Source organism: Marmota marmota, unplaced genomic scaffold, assembly GCF_001458135.2.
Source record: "Marmota marmota marmota unplaced genomic scaffold, marMar, whole genome shotgun sequence".
Taxonomy (NCBI): Eukaryota; Metazoa; Chordata; class Mammalia; order Rodentia; family Sciuridae; genus Marmota; species Marmota marmota.
Window position 1 is genome coordinate 708,778 of NW_026000079.1, and position 25,388 is coordinate 734,165.

Sequence of the window (25,388 nt, forward strand, 5' to 3'; positions counted from 1 at the left end):
GCTCCCGGCACCTGGCACTATAGCTAGAATACACTTAAATAAACAACGTATCGGTCAAGATATTCCTGTAGCAAATCTCAGATTCTAGGACCTTAAGTGGAAATTGACAGTCTCGTTATCTAAGAAGAGCAAGATAGGGGTGAATTTCCTTTTCAGTTCATCTCTTACTCAGATCACAGGTTGTGGCTTCCCCTGGGAGAGATGAGTCAGGATATTTTCATATATGTTAGAGGTCTGAGTTGTCTTGTGACTAAGAAATTCATTATGTGTCTAGACAGCCAGCTGAAGGGGGTGGGGCAGCAGAGGCAGTAAGGGTCAGGGGAGTGCATTTCTGATCAAATGGAATGTTCTCCATGTTTCAGGTACATCCTTGGATTATGTGAACCTCAGGAGGACTTCGGTCTTGCCTGGTTTCTGGTATCAGAGAGGATCCACCTGTGATCTATCTCCTGGAAAGACAGAGCCAGAAAGTTTTGGAAATGTGACAGCTGCAGCTGGAGAAACGCCCCCTACCAGGATGTGAGTGACAGCAAACTCCTCACACCAAGATGTCGGAGCAAAGCTTCAATCCTCCTGTCAAATACTGACTTTCACTTTCTGGGTTCTCTTGCACTGGGCAACATGGTATTTTAAGAAAGATCGCTCCACTTCTGGTTTTCACTTCATTATGCAACTAGCTCTACTCAGAGAACCACTCCTGAACTCGCTTCTGTGAGCGCACGGTGTGGATACACGCTGAACTCCTGAACTCGCTTCTGGGAGCGCACAGTGTGGATACACGCTGCTTTGACAGTCTGGGCTGACCTGGCGTGTCTCCTGAGATCTGCTCCTCGTCCAGCTGCTGGGGCAGGACTCCATGCTGCTGTGGGTGTCCCTGCTGGTCCTCGGTGAGTAATGAACAGGAGCCTGGCCTGAGCCTCCTCCCAAGCAAAGGGCCCCGTCTCCTGGCTAGTGAAAACTGCAGAAAATGAACAAAAAGGAAGGTATTGATTTAATGCTATGAGGGAAATAAACAGAAATTGATATCCAGAGATGTGATCTTCATCCACTTTGGCTTTTAGTTGCCTGTGGGAAATTCCTCCCCATTTTTGTTTTCAAATGAAAACAAACAAACAAACAAACAAAATATCTAGATTTGGTTACCCCCCACCCCCCGCCGCCCCATGCAGCTCATGAAAACTCAGAGAAAAATACAATCTGAGATTCTAAGGACCATATATATCCTAATTGTGAGCTGAGGCAATTGATGCTTTGCTGAGAATAGCTATTTCCTTCTCTGTATCCTGCAATCAAATCATGAGAAGAGAAAAAAAATAAAATGGTTTCCCTTGGACTGCCCTGACCCCTGCCCCTGCTTCTGTGTTATTTGACAATATTTGTCCACATGAGACACTGAATTCCTAGTAATTCACACTAGGGAATTTAAAAAGTCAGTCTTGTGTATTTGTTAAGTGTGTTTGTCTTGCTCCAACTTGGATCCCCCGACTCTAACTTGGGGAAGATTTATTATTAGTGTGATATGCACCTCATGGGATCAGCAAATAAAGAAATGATGGGTGGTGTCAGCACAGCACAGAGTGGAGCACCTCAGAGAGTAGAGAGGCCTGGAGATCACAGCCTCTGCCCTCAAGAACTGACACTGATTAGAACATCAAAGTTCCAATGCAAGAACCTTTGACCTGCCAATATCAGAGAAATATTACATACTGGGTCACGGGATGATGGGTGATGATGACAATTGCTTCTTGCTAACCCCTATGTCTCAGACACCCTTCTAGGAATACCCCCATGTTATTAATTTATCCAATTCTTTAACGATCCATAGCTTGGAACTATTATAACTCACATTTACAAATGAGGAAACTAAGGCACAGAAACTGTGGTCTCAATACTAAGATTCATGAAGCTAGAATTAGTGGTGGTGTCAGGATTCAAACCCATCATCTGACTTCGGAGACTATGCATTTAACCGTCACCCCATACTGTGTGTTCAGTTCTGAGCTTCAATAAGCTTATTGATTGTCAGTGACCTGAGTCAAGAGGAGAGAGAGCTTGCTTCAGCCTCGAGACACCTGATAAGGCTTCATGGAGGAGGGAAGGTTTCCTTTGGACCCTAATGCGTGGATGCGACTTGACTTAACTGGGTACTGAAGGAGAAGAATACTCCAGGAGTCAAGATCAGCAGTAGCCCCATACTTAAAAAAAAAAAAAAATTGACAGCAACCATTAATTGAGGACTTACTAATTCAATTCATTATAATAACACCACGAAGTCACTTTTATGGTCCTCATTTTTCAAAAGAGGAAACTGAGATTTGGAAGTTTATGTGGTTTGCCCAGGGTTTACATGGCTAAAATGGAAACCAGGTTGTCTGAGTCCATAGCGTGAGATTTTGGCCACCATGTTACATGGAACTGCACGTGTTTCTCTTCCTCTTGTTTTGTAATAGAATGTGGCATGCAGGTCCTCAGGGAGACATGGTTGGGAACACCCTGCCTGTGCTGATACCTGGCTTTTTACTCTCTTGCAGCTCCAGTCCATGGACAATTTGGTAAGTCCCCGGTTTCTTTTCTCTTTCCTATCTCCAGATATTCTAATAACTAGCCTCTAACTCTTGTAGAAGACCACATTGTCTCCTTCCTTTCTTCTCTGAGCACTGCAGGGACATAAAAATACTAGTTGTTCTGGTGATTCTGAGGCTAAGCATTAGACTATTTGGAAGTACCTTTCTCAAACCAAACCTGCCACCTGTTGGATGAATATGGAGGGCTGGGACACATGTCACCGGAGTTCACAGGAGGAGGAGGCATCACCTCACCTGATGTGGGATTCTGGCCAGGGCTGATGTTGGAATGCATAGAATTTTGAGAGGGAAAGATTTTTAAAAGCCATTATTACAAAGTGGGAGGCTGGAGCTCCAACTCTGTCCCTACCCATGTGTAACCAACTTTCTGTAGACACATTTTTCTAGTAATAGCTCAAATCATGATAACTCTGAGCTCCCATCCATCTGCTATTCAGCAGAAAGCCAAGACTGTCTTTCTTTCCTTTCTCTCTCTCTCTCTCTCTCTCTCTCTCTCTCTCTTTTTTCTTTCTTTTATGCTGGGGATTGAATCCAGAGGTTTATGAATGCTAGACAAATGCTGTACCACTGAACTACAATTTAGTCCCATATATATATATATATATATATATATATATATATATATATNCTTTTTATTTTTTGAGACAAGGTCTCACTAAGTTACTGAGGCTGGCTTTGAACTGGCAATCCTCCTGCCTCAGCCTCCTAAGTCACTGGGGTTACAGGTGTGCACCACCGCACCCTGATAGAAAATCCAGTTTTTATGGGGAACTGTCTCACAATTGTTTGGCAACCACCGTGGGATTCCTTCAAGTGTTCCAAGCACATCCTGGGAATCGCTGGTGGTTGTCCTGCTTGAGCCAGCAGGAGCCACAGCCCCCCAGGTATACACTGTCTCTGTCGCTCTCCCTCACGATGTCATGGACACAAACCATTTCCCTGTCAAAGTGAGACAGGATTATAACTCAGCAAGACCTTGCTAATGGATCTAGGATGAGGAAATAAACCAGAAGGTCTTATGTCAGCCCCTGAGTGTGGTTAATCTCAGGACCCAGTGCCAAACCTCACAAAGGCCCTGACGAGGGATCTCCTCCTGGTCACCGGGCCACGGCACACCAGACGGGCAGTTTACCTCAACCAAAGAAGAATCTATTTGAACCCATCAAAGGAGGGAAGGTCGTCCTTCCTTCCAGGAAAGGACCTGCTGCCCAAGTCCCCATTCCCTTGCCCCAAGCTTCCTAGGAACATGATCAGTGTCCCATAGAAATAGAACATTTCTATTCCCTTCAGGAGAAACATAACACATTCCCATTGAGCACACAGGGCACTCTGTCCAAATATTTAAGAGAAAACATTTTATCATTTTTTTATCAGTGCATCATAGTGGAATTCATTATGGCGCATTTGTATGTATATTACATAATTTGATCAACTTCAGTCCGTGGTACCTTACCTTTAGAGAATTTTTTCTTTTTTGTACCAGGGCATGAACCTTGGGGAACTTAACCACTGAGCTACAATCCCAGCCCTTTTATTTTATTTTATGATTTTGAAATAGGGCCTCACTGAGTTGCTTAGGGCCTCACTAAGTTGCTGAGGCTGGTTTTGAACTCTATCTCTTCCTGCCTCAGCCTCCTGGGATTACAAGAGTGTGCCACTATGTCTGGCTTAGAAATATTTTTTTTCAAAGTCTGCAAAAACTCTCAAATGTTTCACATTACCAAACAGAAACATTTAGCCTCTTCATCTAAAACATGCATTCAAGTGACCTTACAGGTTATTTCCCCCCTAAACAGAAGAAAGTCCTTTTCGTTACATTTGGATATCATTAAAAGACCTATTTGGGATGTTCTTCTAGGAAAAAAAAAAAGTTAATAATACTTAATATCTCAAGCTTTAAAAAAGCAATTGCTTATAAGCCCTTAACTCTAGACACTTCCCCCTTATCTGAGCATGAAAAGGTAACAAGACGAAAATCCATGTAAAGCGATTCCACTGCAAATTGAACAGTAATTAACGGCACCCCAAAATTGAGATTTTTTTTTTTTATTTTTGAAAAACAAAATAATCCAACTATAATTTGTTTTATTTTCTACTTCACAGAAGTTAGACTATGACAGGTCCTATGTAGAGTGAAGCATGGACCTAGTATTGGGTTTTCAAATGTGGCATTGTGGCTGTGTTGGAGACCGGAAGGGGTGAGAGGCAGCAGAGGGACTGAAGCTGTCAGAGGATTCCCACGTACCTCCCTACCTTCAGCATAAAGGCAGACTTTCCCCGGAACCCACAGTCCCTGGTGTCCCTTAGTTTTATTCCTCTGACAGCTTTCCCCCCAGACCTGGATGGAGTAGCGAGGAAAGCCAGCTGCTTCACTTTTCCAAGCCCACGGGTGGGCAGCAGTCTAGAGGGGGCATCGGGACCCACCCCCAGGAACCAGACCACTGCTTTCCTTGTGATGCATTTCTCCTTTTTCATTGTTAACAGATCTGCTTTTCACCTCTGTGTTGCCAGCCATCAGAACAAGCGGTTCCACATAACTTTTCCAACTTCATGAAATACTGCATCTTAGGCACAATCTGCAATAGCGATCCATTTTCACTTTATACCCATTGAAAGATTAGCTTACCAAGCCACTCAGCTTTAAGCAAGCCAGAGAATAGCATTACATCTGGAAGGATGTTTCTATTAATGGATAATTTTGTTGTTAGCTTCACCACCTCAAAACTACAGGACTCAGAAAATAAACATTCAGTTTCAAAAAAAAAAAAAACAGGAAGCCTCAATAATAATTTCTTGTCAGGGAATTAGCATTAAAAATAAAATCTCCTCCCAACCAAAAAATCTTCTCTATAAGTGGTAATAGATAAAGGAAAACACTTTATTATTGAATAAGTGTTAAGCCAGAATGGAATGCACCTCATAGGAAAACCACTAAAAGAGCAAAGACAGAAAGGAATTCTGTTCCTCTGTTTAGTCAAGCAGATAATCCAAACATACGTGTTTTCAACATAAATAATAATTGGTCTTCCAATAAAATAACCTGACACGTAGTTTATCTTAACTATGATAAATGGGAGGACCACCTGTGTTAGCAGATTGGCTTTTATCATAGGAGAAACAAACTTCTCACATTTTTATAGCAACAGGTAGTTTTGCATGTTGGAGTCGGGGGAGCCCAGCAAAGTTAGACTCAGCCTCCTACAGAAACCAGGAGACAGAGGATCGTCTTTCCATATGCCCATCTTCCCCAAACCAAAAAGATAGCATGTCAAGTTCATGACCCCGTTGTGTCAGGGCAGCAGGGCAGGTTGTGAAAAGGCCAAAGAAGATGTCCAGAGATGGCATGTGAGACTTATGATCAGTGACAGTTCAGGAGGCTGAGGCAGCAGCCTTGCAAGTTTGAGGCCGGCCTCCGCAAGTAGTGAGATCCCATCTCAAAGTGAAAAATAAAAAGGGCTGTGGATTAATTCAGTGGTAAATCACCCTGGGTTTAACTACCAGTATCAGGGGTTGGGGGGCAGGGATAAGTGACTGCTTCAAGAAGAGTTCAGTGGTGATAGGCTGAACAGACAGCCCCTCCCTCAAGCAAGCGCCTCCTTCATCCCTCCCTCTTGCTGTTTTGTCCAGTGGTGCCTGGCTCGGGAGTGATCTGTATTCTTTCCACGGGACTCTCAGTTCCACAACTGTCCCTACTCAGAGGGAGGTTTTATACCTCAGATTACAGCAGCAATGACATCAGCGGCTTTAGTTTGCTTGTATGAGCAGCATATCAAGGAGCGACTTTCTCAGCATATACGGAAGAAAGGAGCTTCTGACCGATGGCACTAAATTTCCCTGGTTTCCAGTGTGCTAAAGAGAAAGCCAGGTCCTCTAAGATCCTAGGTATCTGTACTTTGCGGCCCAAGGGTGTTAGTGCTCTCTTGACTTGGCTGAGCTTTTGGAAAAAGAAAAAGAAGGGGGCATCTGGGGATGATGTTTTACTGTCCCCCACCTTTTTTTTTTTTTTAAGGATAACACATGGCACCCAGGACTTTCCTGGGTTTGGAGACTGGCCAGACTCTTGTTTAGCCATTATAAAATTTATAAACCTTTAAAAGGGACAGAAAAAGAAATTCTGAAAGAAAACAGAAATCTCTTCCCTTATTTTCCACAGGGAGCTAATGCTAATGCTTTTTTTTTTTTTTTAACTTGTTTTTGCCTTGGATTCTCCAGCTCTGTCCACCCATGTTTCAAAGATCTCAGGGTCCAGTTTCATGCAAGGTCAATATTTTCTCGCCCTGAGAGTGTCTTTGAGGTTTAGAGTGTTGGGAGCACCTGTCTCCCTGCAGTCTTACCCTTTGTAGCTGCCTAGACATACTTCACACCTCAGACAGCAGCCTGCTCCCCTCTCCACACCTGCTTCTCATTGATATTATTACTTGAGTCCTAGGCCAGAGGCCTGACTCGGGAGACCCCCAAAATGAGGTCCAACCACTCACCCTAAAAACAAATAGAAAAGGAAATGATAGAAAGCATGAAAGGAATTTTAATCAGTGTAGCTGTGCTGGGAAGAGAAGTGGTCCATCCCTTTAGCCCCATCTTCAAGAGACTGACAATGACTTTGAGGTTTTTTTAAAGAAGAGAATGAGAGGCTGGGGCTGTAGCTCAGTGGCAGAGCATTTACCTAGTACCTGTGAGGCACTGGGTTTGATCCTCAGCACCACATAAAGTAAAGGCACCTAGTTAGAAGAAGAAGAAGGAGGAGGAGGAGGAGGAGGAGGAGGAGAAAGAAGAGAACAAAGGCACGGGTGGGGGTTTGCATAACTAGAAAGTTTGCAAAGATACCAAAGCAGGTGATCCTGATCAGGAGAGGTCTGTCTCCATATTATCTCATTATTTCAAGATTGGTCAGGTCTGACCATGTCAGGTTTGAAAAAAAAAAAATTACTGTTGCCTGGCAGGTAGTTTCAACTCATCACAAGATATTTACTGGATCAGATCCCATTCCTGGAATCAAAGGTGACTTGGAGCAAAGGGAATAGATGTAAAATGGAGGTGGGAATGCCAAGTCTTTAATCTTGCTCTTAGCCACCCATCAAACATTTGCAGGCAGAAGTGAAGAGTTAAGTCCTTGTTAGAATATGAGTAAAAATACGATTTGGACTTTTTAAATACCAGCATAATTAATCTCCAAATTTCTGTATTTCTTCCATCTTTAAGTCCAGTCCCAATATAGGCTCATGCCACATGTAAGGGAGGGAAAAACAATTATTTTTGCTTCATCTCATCTTAGGCTCACTAGCTGGGGCTGATGAATCAAACTGGTAAAAGATTAACAGGAGAAAAAGTAAGCTTTAATTACACATGTACACATGGGAGATCACAAAGTCAAATGTGGCTCAAGTAGGCAGGCAGATAATCGAGGTTTACATATCATCTTAAGCTAAACAACGTTGAGGGGTTTGGGGATTCTGGGAGAGGGAGAATCAAGTTATGGGCGGTGACAAGGGAAAGCATGGTAACAAGGGTTGTTTAGTATGATTTGTTGTGCAGATCTAAGCCAATATCTTCTCTACTGAGAAGGTCCGACAGAAGGAGATGCCTTTATCAAAGCAAATTTTCTTTAGGAAAAGAAAATATATGCCCTATTTTTAGAGTTTTCCTTTTTTTCTGGTAGTTCCCAATGGTCTTTTGGTTCAAAATAATTCATATACAAAAGAAACATATTTGGGGATGGCATGTGCTGGTACCCTTCACACACACACACACACACACACACACACACACACACACTCATCTTAGAGAGGAACTGTAACATGCAGTTCCCTGGAGGAAGGAATACATGCGGGAGAAATGCAATGCTCAATTATGTCCCTGAGGATCTGCTTCACCTGAGAAGGTAAGAGGATTTGTAAACCTCCCATCATTGATCAATCATGAATGGATCCCGCTGGGGTTGCCCTCTGAAAGGTCAGTCTGCTCCTGGAAACCCCGGAGCAGCCACGGCACCTGGCACTAAGGTGAGCCTAACTGGAGAAACTGCAATTTGGGGAAGCAGAAGCCCTCCCCAGGACCCAGGGGATTCTTCAAATCCAGGTCCTCCTGTCGTCCCCACAGGAACCTCCGTGGCAGGGATTGCAGGGACCACCACCTCAGACTCATTTCTCTTCTTCTCAGCAGCTGCACCCAGACCTGTGATTTCCCTCCATCCTCCATGGACCACAGTTTTTAAAGGAGAGACAGTGAATCTGACTTGCAATAGATTTCATTTCCATGCACCAGAGAAAACAGAATGGTACCGGAAAAATGGATACATAACAAGAAGAGAAACCCCAGGAGATACCCTGCAAGTCCGTGAATCGGGAACTTACAGATGCAAGGTCCAGGGCTCACTTCTAAGTAACCCTGTATCCTTGACCTTTTCTACAGGTGAGAGAGAAGGTGAATTGGTTAAGATTGTAGCTCTCTGCAGTTTTTAAGCACTGGGGTCCTTCCTTCCTCTCTCTCCCTCAGCCTCAGCTGCTTTCAGTTTTACACTCTTCCTCGTTGTCTGCAAATGTTTTTCACTTAAATTCGAGTTGAAATGCTTAATATTAATCAGCATACATTCTCACACATTTACATTGTCCAGGAAATTTGTTTGTTTAGTCAATACAAAGAGGAAGCGGTCTGAGATGCTACCCTGTGGAACTTCACAGCCTCACAGGGGAGAAATCACACACACGAACATGCTGAGCATGGAGGAGAAAGTCAGAAATTTCAAACCTCTGGCCTTTCATCCCTGCCTGTCCTGGTATCTGTCCCTTCTTCCTTTCTATTTTTCGTCTCCAATTTGCAAAATGCCCACTTAGACATAATGTTCTGGATCCCCTTCACAGATGTGGCTCTCTAGGAGGAGGTATTCAGGATCTAAGAAGGAATTGATACAGCTAACCTCAAGTCACAGCCTGCACAGCAGGAAAATTTCCAGAGAGGACCACATTCACATTCAATTGAACCTCAACTTGTGTCTCTGAAAATAATTCTTCTCTCTAGCATCCCCCAATGCACTGCCATGATTCCTTGTATATTTCTCCAAAGGCTTCCTCTTTGATAGCACCTGCTCAGAGATTCAGTGAGCAGACTGGTGTTGATTTTTGCTATATTATATGATGTCAGAGATTTTGATCACACCTTCTTTGGCTTTTCTTCTCCATATTAAAGTCCTTACATTTTGAATCTGTCCTTAAATGATTGAATAAATGTGTTTAGAATTTGTTTAGGAGTTGTATCTGAAGTATGCCTCACTGAGTTGGGAGGAAATGAATAGACTTTGGTCAGGAGATTAACTTCTGATGGGGGCAGAAAGAAAACAATAAAGCCTTTGTAATTGAAGGGGCAGGGGGAAAGGAGGTAGTGTCCTGAGTGATGGTATCTTATCTCTGTGTTGTTTCCAGGCTCCTTAATCCTACAGGCTCCTTATTCTGTGTTTGAAGGAGACATATTGGTTCTGAGATGCCAGCAAAGGGGAAAAGAGAAACTGACCTCCGTGAAATACACTTGGAATGGAAAAGTCCTTCTCGTTTCTAACAAAAGCTTGGATCTTTTTATCCCAAGAGCAGGTTTAAATAACAGTGGCTTTTATCAATGCATTGGATTTAGGAACCAAAAATTGGCAGATAAGTCAGCTACCGAATATATTGGAATTAAAGGTAAATCCTTCATTTCATATAGATTCATTTAGTAATGTCAGGGTGGAGAAACTGGGCCTGTCAGGAGGGATTTATAGGTGAATATTGGAACCCTGAATACTGGAGACATAATTATGAGTCCCTCCAGGAGGCAGAGAAAGTGGAGTGATTGGACTTGAATTGTCCTAGGAAAGAAAAACATAATCGAGAGCGTGATATATTTAATCTTGTATGTCTGAAGTTTCCGGGGACAGAGAATCCAAGCCTGTTCCTCCCAGAGTGCTAAATACCCTCGTGCTCAGAACTTGATCTTCCTTTTCTCTCCAGAATTATTTCCACGTCCGAACCTGAAAGTCACAGCCCTTCAGCCTACAGAAGGGAACTCTGTAAACCTGAGCTGTGAAACGCATCTTCCTCCAGAGAGATTGGATACCCCTCTTCATTTCATCTTCTTCAGAGATGACAGAATCGTCCTGTCAAGTTGGAGCAACTTCTCAGGGCTCCAGATCCCCACCATCTGGAGAGAAGACTCAGGACGGTATAGATGTGGGGTTGCAACTGTGACAAGCAGCATCCAGAAGCTCAGCTCCTCCTGGGAGATCCTCGTACAGAGTAAGTAGGCAGAGCCAGGGGGCTGGGTGGGACTGAGGCATCTTTCCCACGTCTCTGGGCTCCTTCTGGCCCGTGGGTATAGGGACTATCCAAAAGAGATTTGTTTTGTCATTCTGATAGGGGCACCAGGCTTAAACTCAGAAGCGAGGAACTATATAATAAAAGAAATAGGGGATTTCATTTCTACCTTCATTTCCCAAAAACTTAGTCTTCCTTTCAAACTCTTTTATGTTGGAGTGATAGAGCTGATGCCTGGAGTTAGATTCAAGAACTGGGGTTAAAAAACAAGAAAACGAGGTTCCCTGTTATTGAGTTGGCAGATCCAGCATGCCAGAACCCAGGGCAAATTATTTAGAAGACAAATACCCACCTCTTCCTAATCAATAGCAAAAACAATATACTGTCTGTGAGGTGTGCCGCAGAGGTGAGGGAGACATATAAAGGTAAATACACTAAATACCATCTTGTCTATGTTTACAGGTGATTGGAATTGGACTTATATTTCATTAGAAGAGTTAGTAAAGCCAGAATGAAAAAACGGCTAGGTTTTTTTTTTTTGTTGTTGTTGTTGTAGTTGTTCTTTTGTTTGTTTCTAAGGCAGTGTCTTGCTAAGTTTCCCAGTCTGGCCTAGAACTTGCAACCCTCCTGCATCAGCCTCCTAAGTTTCTGGGATTACAGGCATGCACCACTGTACCCAGAAATGAGAGGGCCAGTTTCATTAAACATGGCCTTCTCAAAGAAATTTTCTTCTTAAGGGACCAAAAACTTGTATGTCCCTTACATGGTGGCCTATTTTTTTTCCCTGATATTAAATAAAAATTGTCAATCAGCCCAAAAAGAAAAATATCATCTTGTCTTAGGTACCCATGTAGGGCTTCAGGAATCAGGTGTGGTCCAGCTTAGTCCCATAACAACCACTATTTCTATTACCTATCTCTCGAAACAATTCAGACCACCAGCTAGGTCAGACAGAGCTCAAATGCTTCTCGAGGAATGGTCGATTTTTCTCTCGTGGGGCTTTGTGTGTTAGGCCGGAAAGGTTAGCACATTTAGTGATGTCCTAGATTCAAAATCCATAGTCCATTGATCACAGCACTAGTATCCTCTAAGGAGGACACCTAAAGTCACGTGAAAAGTGACTCTGTCTGAAACCAGTCCTGCCTTCCCCACACCTGGCCCTCAGCTTCTGCTCCTGTTCCCACAGGGGTCCCTGTGTCTCAGGTCTCCTTGGAGACCCAGCCCCCAGGAGGCCAGGCAGTTGAGGGGGAGATGCTGGTCCTTGTCTGCTCCGTGGCTGAAGGCACAGGGGTCACCACATTCTCCTGGCACAGAGAGAACACGACGGAGAGTCTGGGGAGGAAGACTCAGCGTTCCCAGAGAGCAGAGCTGGAGATCCTAGTCGTCCGGGGGAGCCGCGGCGGGGGATTCTACTGCACAGCCGACAACAGCTACGGCCCCGTGCAGAGCCAGGTGGTGAACGTCACTGTGAGGGGTGAGTCTTCATCACCGCTGACCCTCTTTATTCTGCGCATATTTCCTCAAACTAGGAGTGGGCCTACCCAACATTAACTTTCTGACTCATCTTTACCCGACTTCTTTTTCCATCCTCCCCATGACAGACAATCTCTTTCCATCAGAATGTTAACAAACCAGTCCGGTCAGTGGAAAGTAATACAGTGAGGTAAAGCTGGCCAGAAGCCATCTTTGCCTCTTGGAGCTGATTTTGTGTGTCTGTTCTCTGATCCTCTGTGCGCTGATCTCAAAGAGTAGCCTTACCTCATTAGCAGCGTTGTAGCTCTGTCACCTAAGTGTCACCTATACCTCTCCTTTCAGTAAATGATTCATTGCACATCCGATCCGTGTCCTTGAGGTGGACAGAACCAAAGGCATAAGGCAGCCCTCTGCTTCGTACTGCAGGCCTGAGGGATTCCCAGCTTCACAATTACATGCAGGAAACGCCTAAGTACGGTGAGCAGATCCAGAGCCCAGCTTTGTCCCCTAGGCAGACCAGCCTTGCTTTGGGTTCCTCCAGGTCTAGTTCATGCCCTCTTGTGTGCCCAAGAAGCCACAATGGGCCAAGCCATGTTCTCAGTCAACACTCGGCACTAAGGATGTGGTTTCTCCTGGGCTTCAGCTCCTCTCCCACCCCGGGTTCAGTGCCTCCCTAGGCATTCACTAAATCGTCCATCCATCGAGCAGCTACTGGAAAACTAGATATCCCTGCTTTCCTTTCCAGTAAAACTCCTCAAAAGGAGTTCTCTCTACTGGCTCTCCTCACTTCTTCCATTTCTCTCAAATCCTTCTCTCAGGCTTGGCTCACTCCACTGAGTTACTCTTGGAAAGGTCACCAATGACCTCCAATGACCTCCATAATGCTGAGGCCGGGTAATGCTCGGCTTCCATTTTACTTGATCTTCCTCCAGCTCTTGTCTCAAATGATCCCACCTTCTTGAAATACTGTCCTTAACTTCTGGGGCACAACTCTTGGCTTTTTATCGGACACTCCTTTTAGGTTTCTTTTCAGAGCCTCATCATATTTCCAACTTGTCCATTTTGGAGACTCCTCCTGGGGCTCTGTTCTCAGACACTCTGTGCCCAGACTCTCCATCATCTCACCCAGTCTCATGGCTTTAAATGCACTTATGACTTCCAGGTATTGAGGACTCTCAAACTCAGCCTATAGCTAGACCTTCTAGCTAAAAAAGTCTGACCCTCTGTTTCTTCCTCAGATTTTCCAGGAACACCACCCCCCAGGCCTTGCGCCATGCTCTTCCTTGATATCCTCGGCTGGTTCCCTCATTTGTTCCAGGGCTCTGTTCTTCTCAAGGAGTCCTTCCCCCACCATCCTTTATAACATGGAGCCCTTCACCGCAGCACTCCCTCCTCCAGTCCCTCTTGAGTCTCCCCCGACATGCTCATCACCAACTATCATGCGCTTCTTTGCTGTCCTCTCCCCTCCTCTTGCCTTAGCCTCAGGACAGCAGATCCATGTTCCGACCACTATAGTATCCCCGATGCCGGAAACGGTGCCGGCGTAACTCAGCCATTCCATAAATGCTTGCTGAATGAATGAATTTCTCATCCATCCTCTCTGTCGATTGTACTAAGAGTCCTAGAAAATAAAGACATGATCATCTGCATTCTACCGACAGGGAAGGTGGAGCTCAGAGAGGTCTTGTCGTGTGCATAGTCACAGGGTTTATACATGGCAGCCCAGATTTGAACCTCTGCTGTCAGAGAGACGACAGCAACATCAACGTTCTCCCGAGGCCACGCTGTCGAGTTCCTACACTGTCAACCATGCTCCATAAGCAGTCAGCTCTGACAGTCAGAGCCATGAACCCGAACAGTTTAGACAGAGGCTGGGGGAAGGGTGGCTGTGCTAATGGCCCAGCTGCTACTCAATTTTCTCTGCAACTCCCTTGAGGCAAGTCCTGAGATAAAGCAGGGGTCCTCCCAGGTAGGGGACTGATGTCTTCCCAGAACAGAAGGAGCTGCATCTCCGTCTTAGAACAGCTTCGGGACGTGAAACACCGGGTGCAATTCCTGGCAGAAAAGGACTGAGATGGAGTAGGTGGCATTTCAAGAATCAGCTTGGGAGAAGGGAAAGAGGTTAGGAAAACTGAAAGCCACCAGATCACACTCTAAAGACTCCTAGGTACCCTGAAATCCAGAGTGGCTCTGAAGGCAGGAGGTGCCACTTCTCCAGGAAGCCACCTGTCCTGAAAAGTTTGCCCAGGGAGCTGAGGTTATGACCCCTGTGGAGGGTTGAAGTCAATCTATTGGAGACTGACACTTGAGTGTAAAATTACTCTTCTTGCTTGGGGGGGTTAAGGTAATGGGATGGATTAGGCTTCTCTGCTCCAGGGAGTGAGCTGGTCACTTCACACGTGTAATTTCATTTTCCTCTCTCAGCTTCCCTGCATATGTGGGCTTGGCTACTTTTTCATATACTAGGGAAACATCATCTCAGAGAGTTAGACAGATGGCAAGGATGCAGTTGATGTTCGATGGAGTGAGGTTTCCTTCTAAATTTGTGGACCTAATGCAAATATCTCTGTGCTCATAAATGGGTAAATTTATAACAAGACATTAATTCTGCAGTAGGCTTAAGGTAGGCTGTCTGGGGGCAGCTCAGGTCACCATAATAAAATTCCATCCACTGAGGCTGGTGCTGTAGCTCAGTGTAGCTTTTCTACTGGCTGTGTGGTAAGTAGCCAACATGCATGAGGCCCTGGGTTCAGATCTTACTACTCAACATCTCGTCATAAGTGACTTAAACCACAGAAAGTTATTTTCTCACTGGTTTAGAGGCTGGAAGTTTGAAATGAGGGCATCGATAGGGTTGGGTTCTGGTGAGGATTCTATTGCTGATTTGCAGATGGCTGCCTTCTTGCTGTGTCCTCACGTGGCAAAGAAAGAGGGAGGGAGGGAGGGAGGGAGGGAGAGAGACAAGAGCAAGTTTTCTAATGCCTCTTCTTAGAAAGGTTTTAATTCATCATGAGGCTCCCCACCCACATGACTTCATTGAAGTTAACTACCTTCCAAAGGCCCATGTTCAAATATGACCACCTTGGGGTTAGAGCTTCAACCTATGAACTTTGAGGGGACATACTGCAAGGATTGAGGTTGGCTGCTGTGGTGCTACAGGGGAGCAAGCTTAACCTGTGGGGTTAAGAGCTAATACTGAGGTAGACATAGCACTTACATTGTCGGCACTGTTTGTTCAAAGCACTGAACAATATTAACTCACTTAATCCGCCAACAACAGTAAATAGATGTTATGGTCCCCATTTTTCAAAGCAGAAAACAGAAGTCCAGAAAGATTAAATTATATTCCCTGGCCACACAGTTGGTAAATGGAAAAGCTGGAATCCTAACCCAATAATCTGGTTTTAGAATCCTGTGCCTTTCTAAGACAAATTTCAACTACATCCTCAAGAGTAGCCATTTCTTCTAGGAAACTGGGTTACCAGAAAGGAGGGATAATTTGCTTTCTACCCATTAAATCTGAAATCCCAGGCCTGGGTATGGTTGATTCTGGTTTTGCTCAAGAAGATGCCCTGGAAGGCAAATGAGGAAAGATTCTTTCTTCCACTCTCCAACCATCTTTAGCGGTCAGGAGGAGGAGGCTGGGCTGGCTGCCCGCTGAACCCTGCTTGTAGACGGAACCACTCATGGGTCCAATGGCAGGTTTGTTAGATTTGTCAGGATGCAAAAATAGAGACAGAAATTTCCCTCACTGGCCGCCAGCCATTTATTTTGTTCCAAGAATCATAAATGAAATAATTGGAAATTACCATTAGCATTGCTATTGTTCTGACATCAGGGTGTCCTCTGTTTGAATCTGAGACACTTGTCATGTCTGAAGCTGACTTCCCCAGGGACCTAGAATCTGTGTGAAAAGCCCCACCCACTCCTGTCCTTCCATCCTACATTAGTTCTGTGGCCTTTATAAATTTGTTCATTGTCTGTCTCCCTCACTAGACCACAGCTCCAAGAAGGCGGGACCTTTTCTATCATTTTTCACTGCTGTATCTTCAAGGTTTAGATCAGTGCCTGGCGTGTGCTGGGCATGTTCGTTGGGTGAGTGGAAGAATTGAGTGAAATCTCTCTCGCTGTGGATGACAGGGTAGGAGAGTGGACCCTAAGGAAAAATCAGAAACGTCCAACAACTCACTTTGTTGTGTATGGAAATATGGAAAAATTCCATATTTTCTGGGTTACTCCTCCCTGGACCACACAGGGTGAATTTTTCTGGCCTTATCTTGGCCCAAAATTTCTCTCCCTGACCCCACTTTTTAGACCCATAATTTCTCGTCCCTCTCCCCCTCCCAGACAAGCTAAAGAGAGTTTCCAGGATTGGAATGCGTGGTGATTCCAAACCCTAAGCCTCTCCTGCCCTGGCTCACACAGCCTCTCTCCCCTTAGTGATTCCCAGCAACAGAAATGCCCTCATCGCCGGAGGAGCCGCTGGGGGACTGCTCAGCTTTCTTTTCCTGCTTGGGGCCCTGCTGTTTTTCCACTGGCACAGGACGAAATCAGGTTAGTGTCCTTCTCTTGCCTTTGCCAGGGTCCCTGCCCTGTTCTTGCGTCAGACGCCCCAGCTTTGGTCAGCCTCAGTAACCACCAAGCCGCTCTGCAGGTCTCCTCCTTACAGCGCAGTTCCCCAAACAGACCAGTGTGTGAGGGCTGCTTAGACCTAGTTCACTAAGTCTCAAGTGGAAGGAAGGAAAAAGAGAGAATCTTTAATGAATAAAGTTTCAAACACTACCTTAACGGTTCTGGGGGGCAGTTTCTTTGGTTCATACAGGTCGACCAACTAGATCATTCAGCCCGACCCAAATCTATAAATGGATCTTCGAACTAAACTGAAAGGCTCTGGAGAAATGATTGTGAAGGCTTCCTGGGCCTTATTAGCTTGAACCTGCCCTGGCCTTGCTCTCCATCGGTCAGCCTCCCCTACCTTGGGAGAAGGTCTCTCCCAGGCACTGTCGACCATGTGCTTCCAAAGCCTTCTTGCGCAAGACCAGGTCAAACTAGTTTCAGATGACAGAAAACATGGTGTAAAAGATAGGTACAGAGCCGGGCACAGTGGCGGACACCTGTAGTCCAAGTGACCCAGGAGGCTGAGGCAGGAGGATTACATATTCAAGGCCAGCCTCAGCAACTTAGCAAGGTCCTAGCACTTAGTGAAAACCTGTCCTAAAATAAAAAATAAAAAAGAGCTGGGGATGTAGCTCAGTGGTAAAGCCTCCTGGGTTCAATCCCCAGTACAAAAAGAAAAAAAAAAGAATAGAGAGGCTTTCAGTTCTAGAAAATTACCCACACCCTACAACTCTTTCTCTTAATTCATTCAATTCAATTGAGCCCTCCAGATCCTTGGGAGCACTTCCACATACCATGTATTGAGCTGGAGGTGGGGAACTTTGGACCTCTGATGAGTCTCCTTAATATGCTTGAGGAAGAGCCTGAGGTTCCTCTGGACATTAGCCACAGATGTTCCTTGAAGTCTACCCTCAGCCACTTCTCTACGAGGGTGATGATTTGGTTACATTTAATATTTCTTGAGTTACAGTAACACAGCCTTGAACCCTAATAAAGTCTCATATAATGTGACCCAGGAATGTGTAGCACTGGCCCCAGCAAGTTCCATCCTTTGCTGCTCTGTTCCCATCCCTTTTCAAAATATATTGATGAGAACCAGGACTCGGCTGGTGTTTAAATGGTCCCCCCTACACACCTCCCCCTCCTCCACCACACCTTCGCTCCCCCCTCCCCACACACTACCCCCCTCCCCACACACCTCCCCCCACCCGCCGCCCTGCAGTAGCTCCTGTATGTGAAGTCTTTGAGAAAGAGCTCCCTCTGCTGACATGAATGTGCCTTTGCTTTATTTTGCAGGAGGTGGTTTCTGGACAGCTGAAACCAGGTGAGACCTCAGCTTCTGCAAGTGCCTCTTTTGCTTCCCAAGTACACAATATGCAAAACTGTGTGGTTGCAAAATTAGGTCAAGTTATTTTTCTTAGACCTTGTGGCTAAATGCTTCCATTTTCATGTTCCTTGAATCAGTCAAAAATGAGCTTCCTAAAGCCATTCTGTCAGCTAAAAGTTATTATTATAGATTTTATGTATATTTGGATTGGTTTCTTATTTGAAATTGACACATTCATTTAAAAGGATGATACCAAAGGTTATAAATTTTCTTGGGTGGGTACAAAATACTTCTGTACCAATAGCTCCAGAGTTAGACCATATGTTATTAAATATATGTCCAAGGGTTAGATTCTAGATTTTTTATAAATGTTCTAGATTTTCTGGAGGTATATGCTTTTATTAATCTTATTTTTCTCCCAGACATACAAATATATTAATTAGACTGTGTTCTTAATTTCAGTTTGGGAAATATGGTCCTCTTCTGTCAGTATCTCAGTCTTAGGTTGTACCCAGGAACTGGAGCAAGGATCATGTCTAATTCCTTCTTAAATTTCCCAACATAACAATGTGAAGACATTTGGCCACTACTTCCTGAGGAGAATACCAGTTTTTATCCACCCTGTCTATGAGACAATGATTGTTACTGTGATGTCAAAGACTTTGGTCTTATCCCAAGGTAGCCTTCCCATACTAAAGCTCCCCAGTTTCTTTCAAAACAACAATCCAACTTAATATGGACCCACTGAAGTTTCAATTAAACTCTTCAGGGTTCCCATTTCCCTAAGGACTGCTGACTTCCCTCCAACCCACTTTTCCCACCACCTCTGCCTAAACATCTCACCCTCAGGCATGTTGGAATGCTCCAAGGATTATCATGTATTTCTGTCTCATAGGAGTCCTCTCACCCCCGGCCTGGGACAGTCCTTTCATTACATCTGCTCTGCCCAGGTGGAACCACACATCTCCTGTGACAATGGTGAGGTTTCCCCTATAAGAAGCTGCTCCTAGACTCCACCAGGGAAAGATAAATTGCTTTGAGCCCCCTGGGAAATGCCGCTCATCTCCCTACAGTACTCTGGAGTCAGATATTCCCAAAGAATAATCACTTCATGTGTGTCTAAAGAGTGGAGGGAATGCTTGGGAAGAGGCATCTGCAGAACATAACAGACAGAGACAGACTGGTAATGTCATCTTTTCTTTCCAATGCACCCCAAAGAAGGAGATTTGGTATATGCTGAGATCCAGACTATTGACCTGGGAGAAGAAGGAGAAGGTATGTTTTTGAACGATTACAGCTAAAAACTATACTCATTCATTCAGCAAATATTTATGGAGTATCTCCCATGTGCTAGGTGCTATTATAAGTGTGGAGAGTCACTGAGCAAACAACTCCCCACAGTGTGGAGCTTAGATTCTAAAGGGGGAAGATAGACATGAAAAAATACATACTATAGCTGAGGTTGTGGCTCAGTGGCAGAGCACTTCCCTAGCATCTGTGAGGCACTGGGTTCAATTCTCAGCACCACATAAAAATGGATAAATTAAAAAAAGGTCCATTGACAACTGAAACAAATATTTTAAAAAATAATACTGTATCTTTGCTGATAATCAGAACAAAAATTAAGCATCCTTCTGATAAATATTGTGATCTTGATGGTTTGTGTACTAAGGTTGCCTATAGGTCTGAATGAATGAATATTTGCAACATATGTACTACTATGATAGGCATTGCGTTGAGAACATTTATATATAAAATATTGGATACAAATTTACAATGGAGTTATGTCCCAATAAGCCTGTCATAAATAGTGAATATTTTAAGTTGAAAGTCTATTTAATATTACCCTACCAAACCTCAAGTTTAGCAATCATTCTATGGTGCACCATAAAGTACCCATTGTTTGCCATCCTGTGATACTGTCTTGGCCCAGTGGAAGAGTGTTTGCCTAGCATGCATAAGGCTCTGGGTTCAATTCCCAGTGCTGACAAGAGAGTATCATACCACCCAGCACTAGCCCAGGAAAAGGTAAAAATTTTAAATCTGAAGTATGGTTTCTCCTACAGTTTTTGCACAATTGTAAGGTCAAATGATTGTAAGTAGGAGTCTCTCTCTCTCTCTCTCTCTCTCTCTCTCTCTCTCTCTCTCTCCCTCTCTCTCCCTCTCTCCCTCTCTCCCTCTCTCTCCCTCTCTCTTCCTCTCTCCCTCCCTCCCTTCCTCCCTCCCTCACCCCTCCATAGATGATGATAGATAGAAGGCAGTTTTTTTATAGGATGCTGAAAAATGTGAATTTTACCATTTAATATTCCTTAATTTACTATTGAACTTGGAATTTTGTTCTGGATGAAGTTAAGTTACTTGGTACCAACTGGATCCTTTCAAGGCTTGCTTTTTTTTTTTTTTTAATTGTTTTAATTAGTTACACATGACAGTACAATGACCTTGACATATCATACATTTGACTCAGATGGGGTCTAATTTCTCATTTTTCTGAGTGCACAGGTTGCAGAATCACATTGGTCATGCGGTCTCAAGGCTTGCTTTTAAGCTTCATTATGGCAGGTCCCAAGCAACCTTTAGAGGAAGGCTAATCTATCCCTAATAGTAAAGCAACATTTCTGAGGATTCTATACCAGTTGCCCCATCTATCACGAGATCTGCACAAGCATCTGGGGTTATTTTGCCCGTTCCTTTCCGATGGTTCTTACCTGACCCAAGATAGTTTCCTCTCTCATATGTAGTATTAATATTCAGCCAAAGACTTGAGGCTACATACCTGTCTGGAGATCTCTGGAGCTTTTGATCTGCCTTGCTGTTGTCTCTCTAGTACTCTGTCCTAGAAATTCTAGCTACTAAGTTTAACAGGACTGTTGGTCTCTGTCACTTGAAATCAGAGAGAGCAGACCAGCCTCTATTAGGACTCTCCAACCTGTGCTGCGGTGTAGAAGCTGCCCCTAGGTGGCAAGACTGTGCAACTGCAAGGCTCCGCTGTCTACTGGCTTTCTTTTAGGGCTCCCGGTCGGTCCTGGACTGCCTGTTGTCAAATGCCTGAAAAACATAGCATTATCTGTTTGTTTGTTTTCTGGTGGTTGAAAATGGAAAGGTACATCTAGTCCTTTTAGTACCTTTTGGCCAGAATGAGCAGTCCTTCTTCATTTCCTTGAATCTCATTTAGATCCCATTTCAAGGCCCTCAAATGAGTGAAGACCTGCTATTAGACATTACTGTGGTCAGTTGTAACCTGTAGTCCACTTTGGGGTTTTTTTTTTTTTTTTTTTTGGTATACACTATTTATTTTCCAAATCAGGGAAATCACTTTTCAGTTTCTAAGATGAATCTCTGAAGGCTCCTTCACCACGCTGGGGGCTTATAAAGTATCATTTCCCCATTCCCTAAACACACACACACACACACACACACACGCGCGCACACACACACGCACACACACACACACACACACGCACACACGCACTCCTAATAAAACTTCTGGGTAGAAACTCATTGCACAGAAACCGATCTCTCCTTCTAAAGAAATCTGTTCAACAAATCTTTTTTTTTTTAAATCTCTCTCCATATTTCCTTAATTTGGTTGATTAACCCAGACTCTTAGAGTCAAAGAAACAAACTATTATTTTTTAATAAATCTAAATATGGCATCTCATCTGAGAATGTAGACCTCTAGTATCTTTGTGCCTTGTGGGAATTTCATTCATAATCTAACACTGAGCCTGTTTTGCAAATGAAATAGTGGTTAAGTCCTTTCCAAAGGTCACAAAGCCTGTAAAACACAAAGCTAAGACAAAGTCTTCTGTCTTTATTTAATATTTGCTGCTTGTACAACCGATTCCTGCTTGACCAATAATGTATCACCTGATCATCTGCTTTGTCTCTTTGCTCCCTGAGCCAGCCATTGGCCAGGACCCTCTGAATAGTAGAATCAGAACCACTAATCATTTGTTTGGGTTGGTTGAGTGCATCTATCTTATACAGTTTTTCCTCGATCGATCATCTTTCCACTCTATCCTTAACACATTGGCCCAAACACCATTTTTGTTAATGGATTGGTTATATTTCAGGCACTTGATGTATTAATGAGCTGTAGAAAACCCTTTTCACTTGTTCCTTCAGGTTTTCATAAAGGCCCTGAGATCATAAGCAAAGCTCTGTCCATTTGCAGGAGGAATGGACACTTTTTATCACTTCACTAACAATGTCTGTAATTCCAAAAATGTATGGGTAAGAACATGGTGAAACAGAAACTTCAGGTGCCCCAAGATATATCTCCTTTTCATGTTCTAGTTCTCCATAAAATTATTATGGTGCTTTAACAATTCTACTTTTTTTCCCCTGAGACTCTTAAATTCCAATATTCGTGAACCAAGAAATCACATCTGCTAAACTTTCTTTCTCTGTGACTCCACCTCTAAAAAAAATATAGCAATAAAATCAAGAACTAGAACATGATAACATGAGAGTTTTCCTCACCGGGCAACACATATAGAGAGTTTTATGAGAACTTGCCAAACCATCCAGGACAGTGTGGTGGATGTACTCTAAATTAAAAGTACAATGAATTAAACAAGGAGAAAAATATTCTCTCAACATCTGGTAGAAGAAGAAGTGAAGTTTCTTCATGTGATGAGGGAGAGTTTTACAGATCAATGAAGCTTGAGAAGAACTTGCAGAGGGCTTAGTTGAGAAATGGTAAATTAAAAAAAGAAATGGTAAAACACCTAATGCTATGCATAACTAATAGGATATGAGCCAATAAGAAAAGAAAGAAAGAAAAAGAAAGGTAAAATAGAAAATCAAAAGATATGTTGGGGTGGGGAAAACACGACATTGATGGAGAGGGCCCAGTGACCCCCCGCCCCCGATCTAGGAAATACGTTGGCAGACTGGGCTCTAAGTGAATTCTTATGGTTCCCTTGTCCTCCACAGGTAACACCCCCTGGATGCCTCCAGAGGACAAGGTGAGCCTCATTTCCCTCTGTCACCACCACCTCCAGCCCTTTCCTTCTCACCCTTTCAAGTTCCTCCACTGTCTTCTTTCCATCCCAGCATGCCTTGATTGTCTACTCTGAGGTGAAGACACAGCTGCCAGTTGACTCAGATGGAGAAGTTGGCTCCAATGATGAAGATGCAGAAGAATATTATGAAAATATCGTACTCATGTGACTTGACCCTCCAGGCCCTCGGAGCAAGCAACAGATGCAGCTTTCTGACACTTACACCGTATGCACTCACCCCCAAGACGCCCCATTATCCACCCTGAAGCAGTGATGGGGTGACCTCTGGCAGCTAAAATGACTGGGTTCTTGTCCAGAGCTAGAAGAAGACTCTGTTCACTTGCTCTGGGCCCGATCTAATGTGTTCTCCAGAATCTGATTTAGGGCAGGAGAATAAGGAGAGAGAGAGAAAGAATGCTTTTGAAAAATAGAAACATACATTTTAGTGAATTAGGACTTGTACAAAGATAGAAAAGACTGAGCAATGTGGTTCTCCTTTTAATACCTTTGTGATTCCTTCAGCGGAGAACCCTTGACATCCTTTGGTGTAGCTGTGAGCAGTTGTACTACAGAGACCTGAACAGCCCCTCCCCACCTGCCTGCAGTTTGCTCTGTCAGGATTCAGGTGAAGATGAAAAGATCCACTTCAAATGGTTTATGGAGAAAGGATTTTTTTTTCCCAAGATTTTAAACACTTACAAAATCTTCAGGAGAGCTAAAGAAGCAGGCTTTAGGCTAAACTTCCCAAAGCAAAAGGGATTTATGTTACTATCACTTGGAACACAACCTTATAATATTAGAGAAAAAGAGATATAATAGAAAATTAAAAAGCAATTTTGCAAACCTAAATTTGAATTTGAAATATCAGTATAAATTCATGATAAACTCCACATTTTAAAAAAATGTGCACTTCTAGGTTCATCCACTGAAAAGACATAATCATCAGTTAAACAGCGATAAGCACTCCTTGCAAAGGTTATAGTCTCTAAACACCCTGTCCTCCTCAAGTGAAAATAGGGCTGTCTTTCTTGTAAGAGTATTGTCTTTGAGTTATCAAATAGTTACTGAGAGAATAATTCTTCCAAAAAATAAGAAAACGATGAAAGAAATAGGAAATCACTATCTCTCATGATGTTTCATGCTGCCCCTACTGGTTAACATGAAAGAGAAAAACCACAGCCAAACAACAAGTGGCTTCTGGTGGAAAAATACAGTACAGTACCACCTATGGAGTACTGATGCCCCAAATATCAAAACTGAATCCCAGGGTTGGGGATGTAGCTCAGTTGGTAGAGGGCTGGCCTCTCATGTCTCATGCACAAGGACCTGGGTTCAATCCCCAGCACCAAAATAAATAAATAAAATAAAAAGAAAACTGAATCCCATCAAGTCTTTAGACCTAATTACTAGTTTATAGGAAATACATGAAACAAAGGAACGGGTTAGAATAGCATCAGGGGATTGCAACCAACAAAATGCAAACTGTGGGAAAATTCTACAGGACCAATGACCTGGTTTCCTCACTAATAAATGGGAAGGGAGGGAGGGAGGAAGAAAAGAGAGAACAGGAGAAAAAGATGAGCAAGATAAAGAGAAAAGGGAGAAAGACATAAATTAAATAGTACTCGAGACCTATCAAACAGAAAGAATGAGCAGGCCCTGTTTGGAATCTGATTCAAACAAATCCAGGGAAGAAAGGGAAAAAAAAAACCACTTATGAAATATTAAGAGAAAATTGGATGCTAATACTAAGAAATTCATGTGTTTTGGATAGAAGTGATAGTATGGTTATATTCTTATAAAAACAAAAAGGCACTCGTTTTTAGAGCTTATGTTGAAGTACTGAATGAAAGGTGTTAGCATAAGTTCAATGCACACTAAAGAAAAGGATTAAATGATAGATTTGACTTGAAGGAATTGATGGGGGAGGGTGGGGAGAAGAGGGCAGGGATACAGGACCCCTCATGCGTGCCCCATCTCTGAAGCTGAGTGATGGGTTCCTTGTGTGGGGGAGGAAGTGGGGTTTATACTATTATTATTCCTGCTTAGACTCTTTTTGTGTTTTTTAATTTTCCACAATAAAAAGTTAAAATCCCTA

At 43.6% G+C, this 25,388-nt stretch overlaps 1 protein-coding gene across 4 annotated transcripts; it reads left to right on the forward strand.

Annotated features, from left to right (window-relative positions):
* Positions 1-371: 371 nt before the first annotated feature.
* On the forward strand, positions 372-25,388 carry Fcrl4 (Fc receptor like 4). Of its 4 annotated transcripts, none has more exons than XM_048814647.1 (12): positions 372-887; positions 2,532-2,552; positions 8,742-8,993; positions 10,001-10,255; positions 10,562-10,846; positions 12,051-12,338; positions 16,778-16,891; positions 18,251-18,278; positions 19,177-19,259; positions 19,500-19,556; positions 23,223-23,254; positions 23,343-25,388. In XM_048814647.1, the coding sequence occupies exons 1-12, from the start codon at positions 857-859 to the stop codon at positions 23,457-23,459; spliced, it is 1,563 nt and encodes a 520-aa protein (XP_048670604.1). In that variant the 5' UTR covers positions 372-856; the 3' UTR covers positions 23,460-25,388. The 4 variants fall into 4 exon arrangements, 3 of the variants coding, with proteins under 3 accessions (XP_048670604.1, XP_048670605.1, XP_048670603.1); XM_048814648.1 differs by having other exon boundaries at positions 373-887; positions 8,745-8,993; XM_048814646.1 differs by lacking the exons at positions 372-887; positions 2,532-2,552 and having other exon boundaries at positions 4,209-8,993.

Coding starts and splice junctions, on each gene's coding strand:
- Fcrl4 (XM_048814646.1), top strand. CDS start 8,501: ATGAATGGATCCCGCTGGGGTTGCCCTCTGAAAGGTCAGTCTGCTCCT. Junction 10,847..12,050: donor CTGGGAGATCCTCGTACAGA/GTAAGTAGGCAG, acceptor CTGTTCCCACAG/GGGTCCCTGTGTCTCAGGTC. Junction 12,339..16,777: donor GGTGAACGTCACTGTGAGGG/GTGAGTCTTCAT, acceptor CTCTCCCCTTAG/TGATTCCCAGCAACAGAAAT.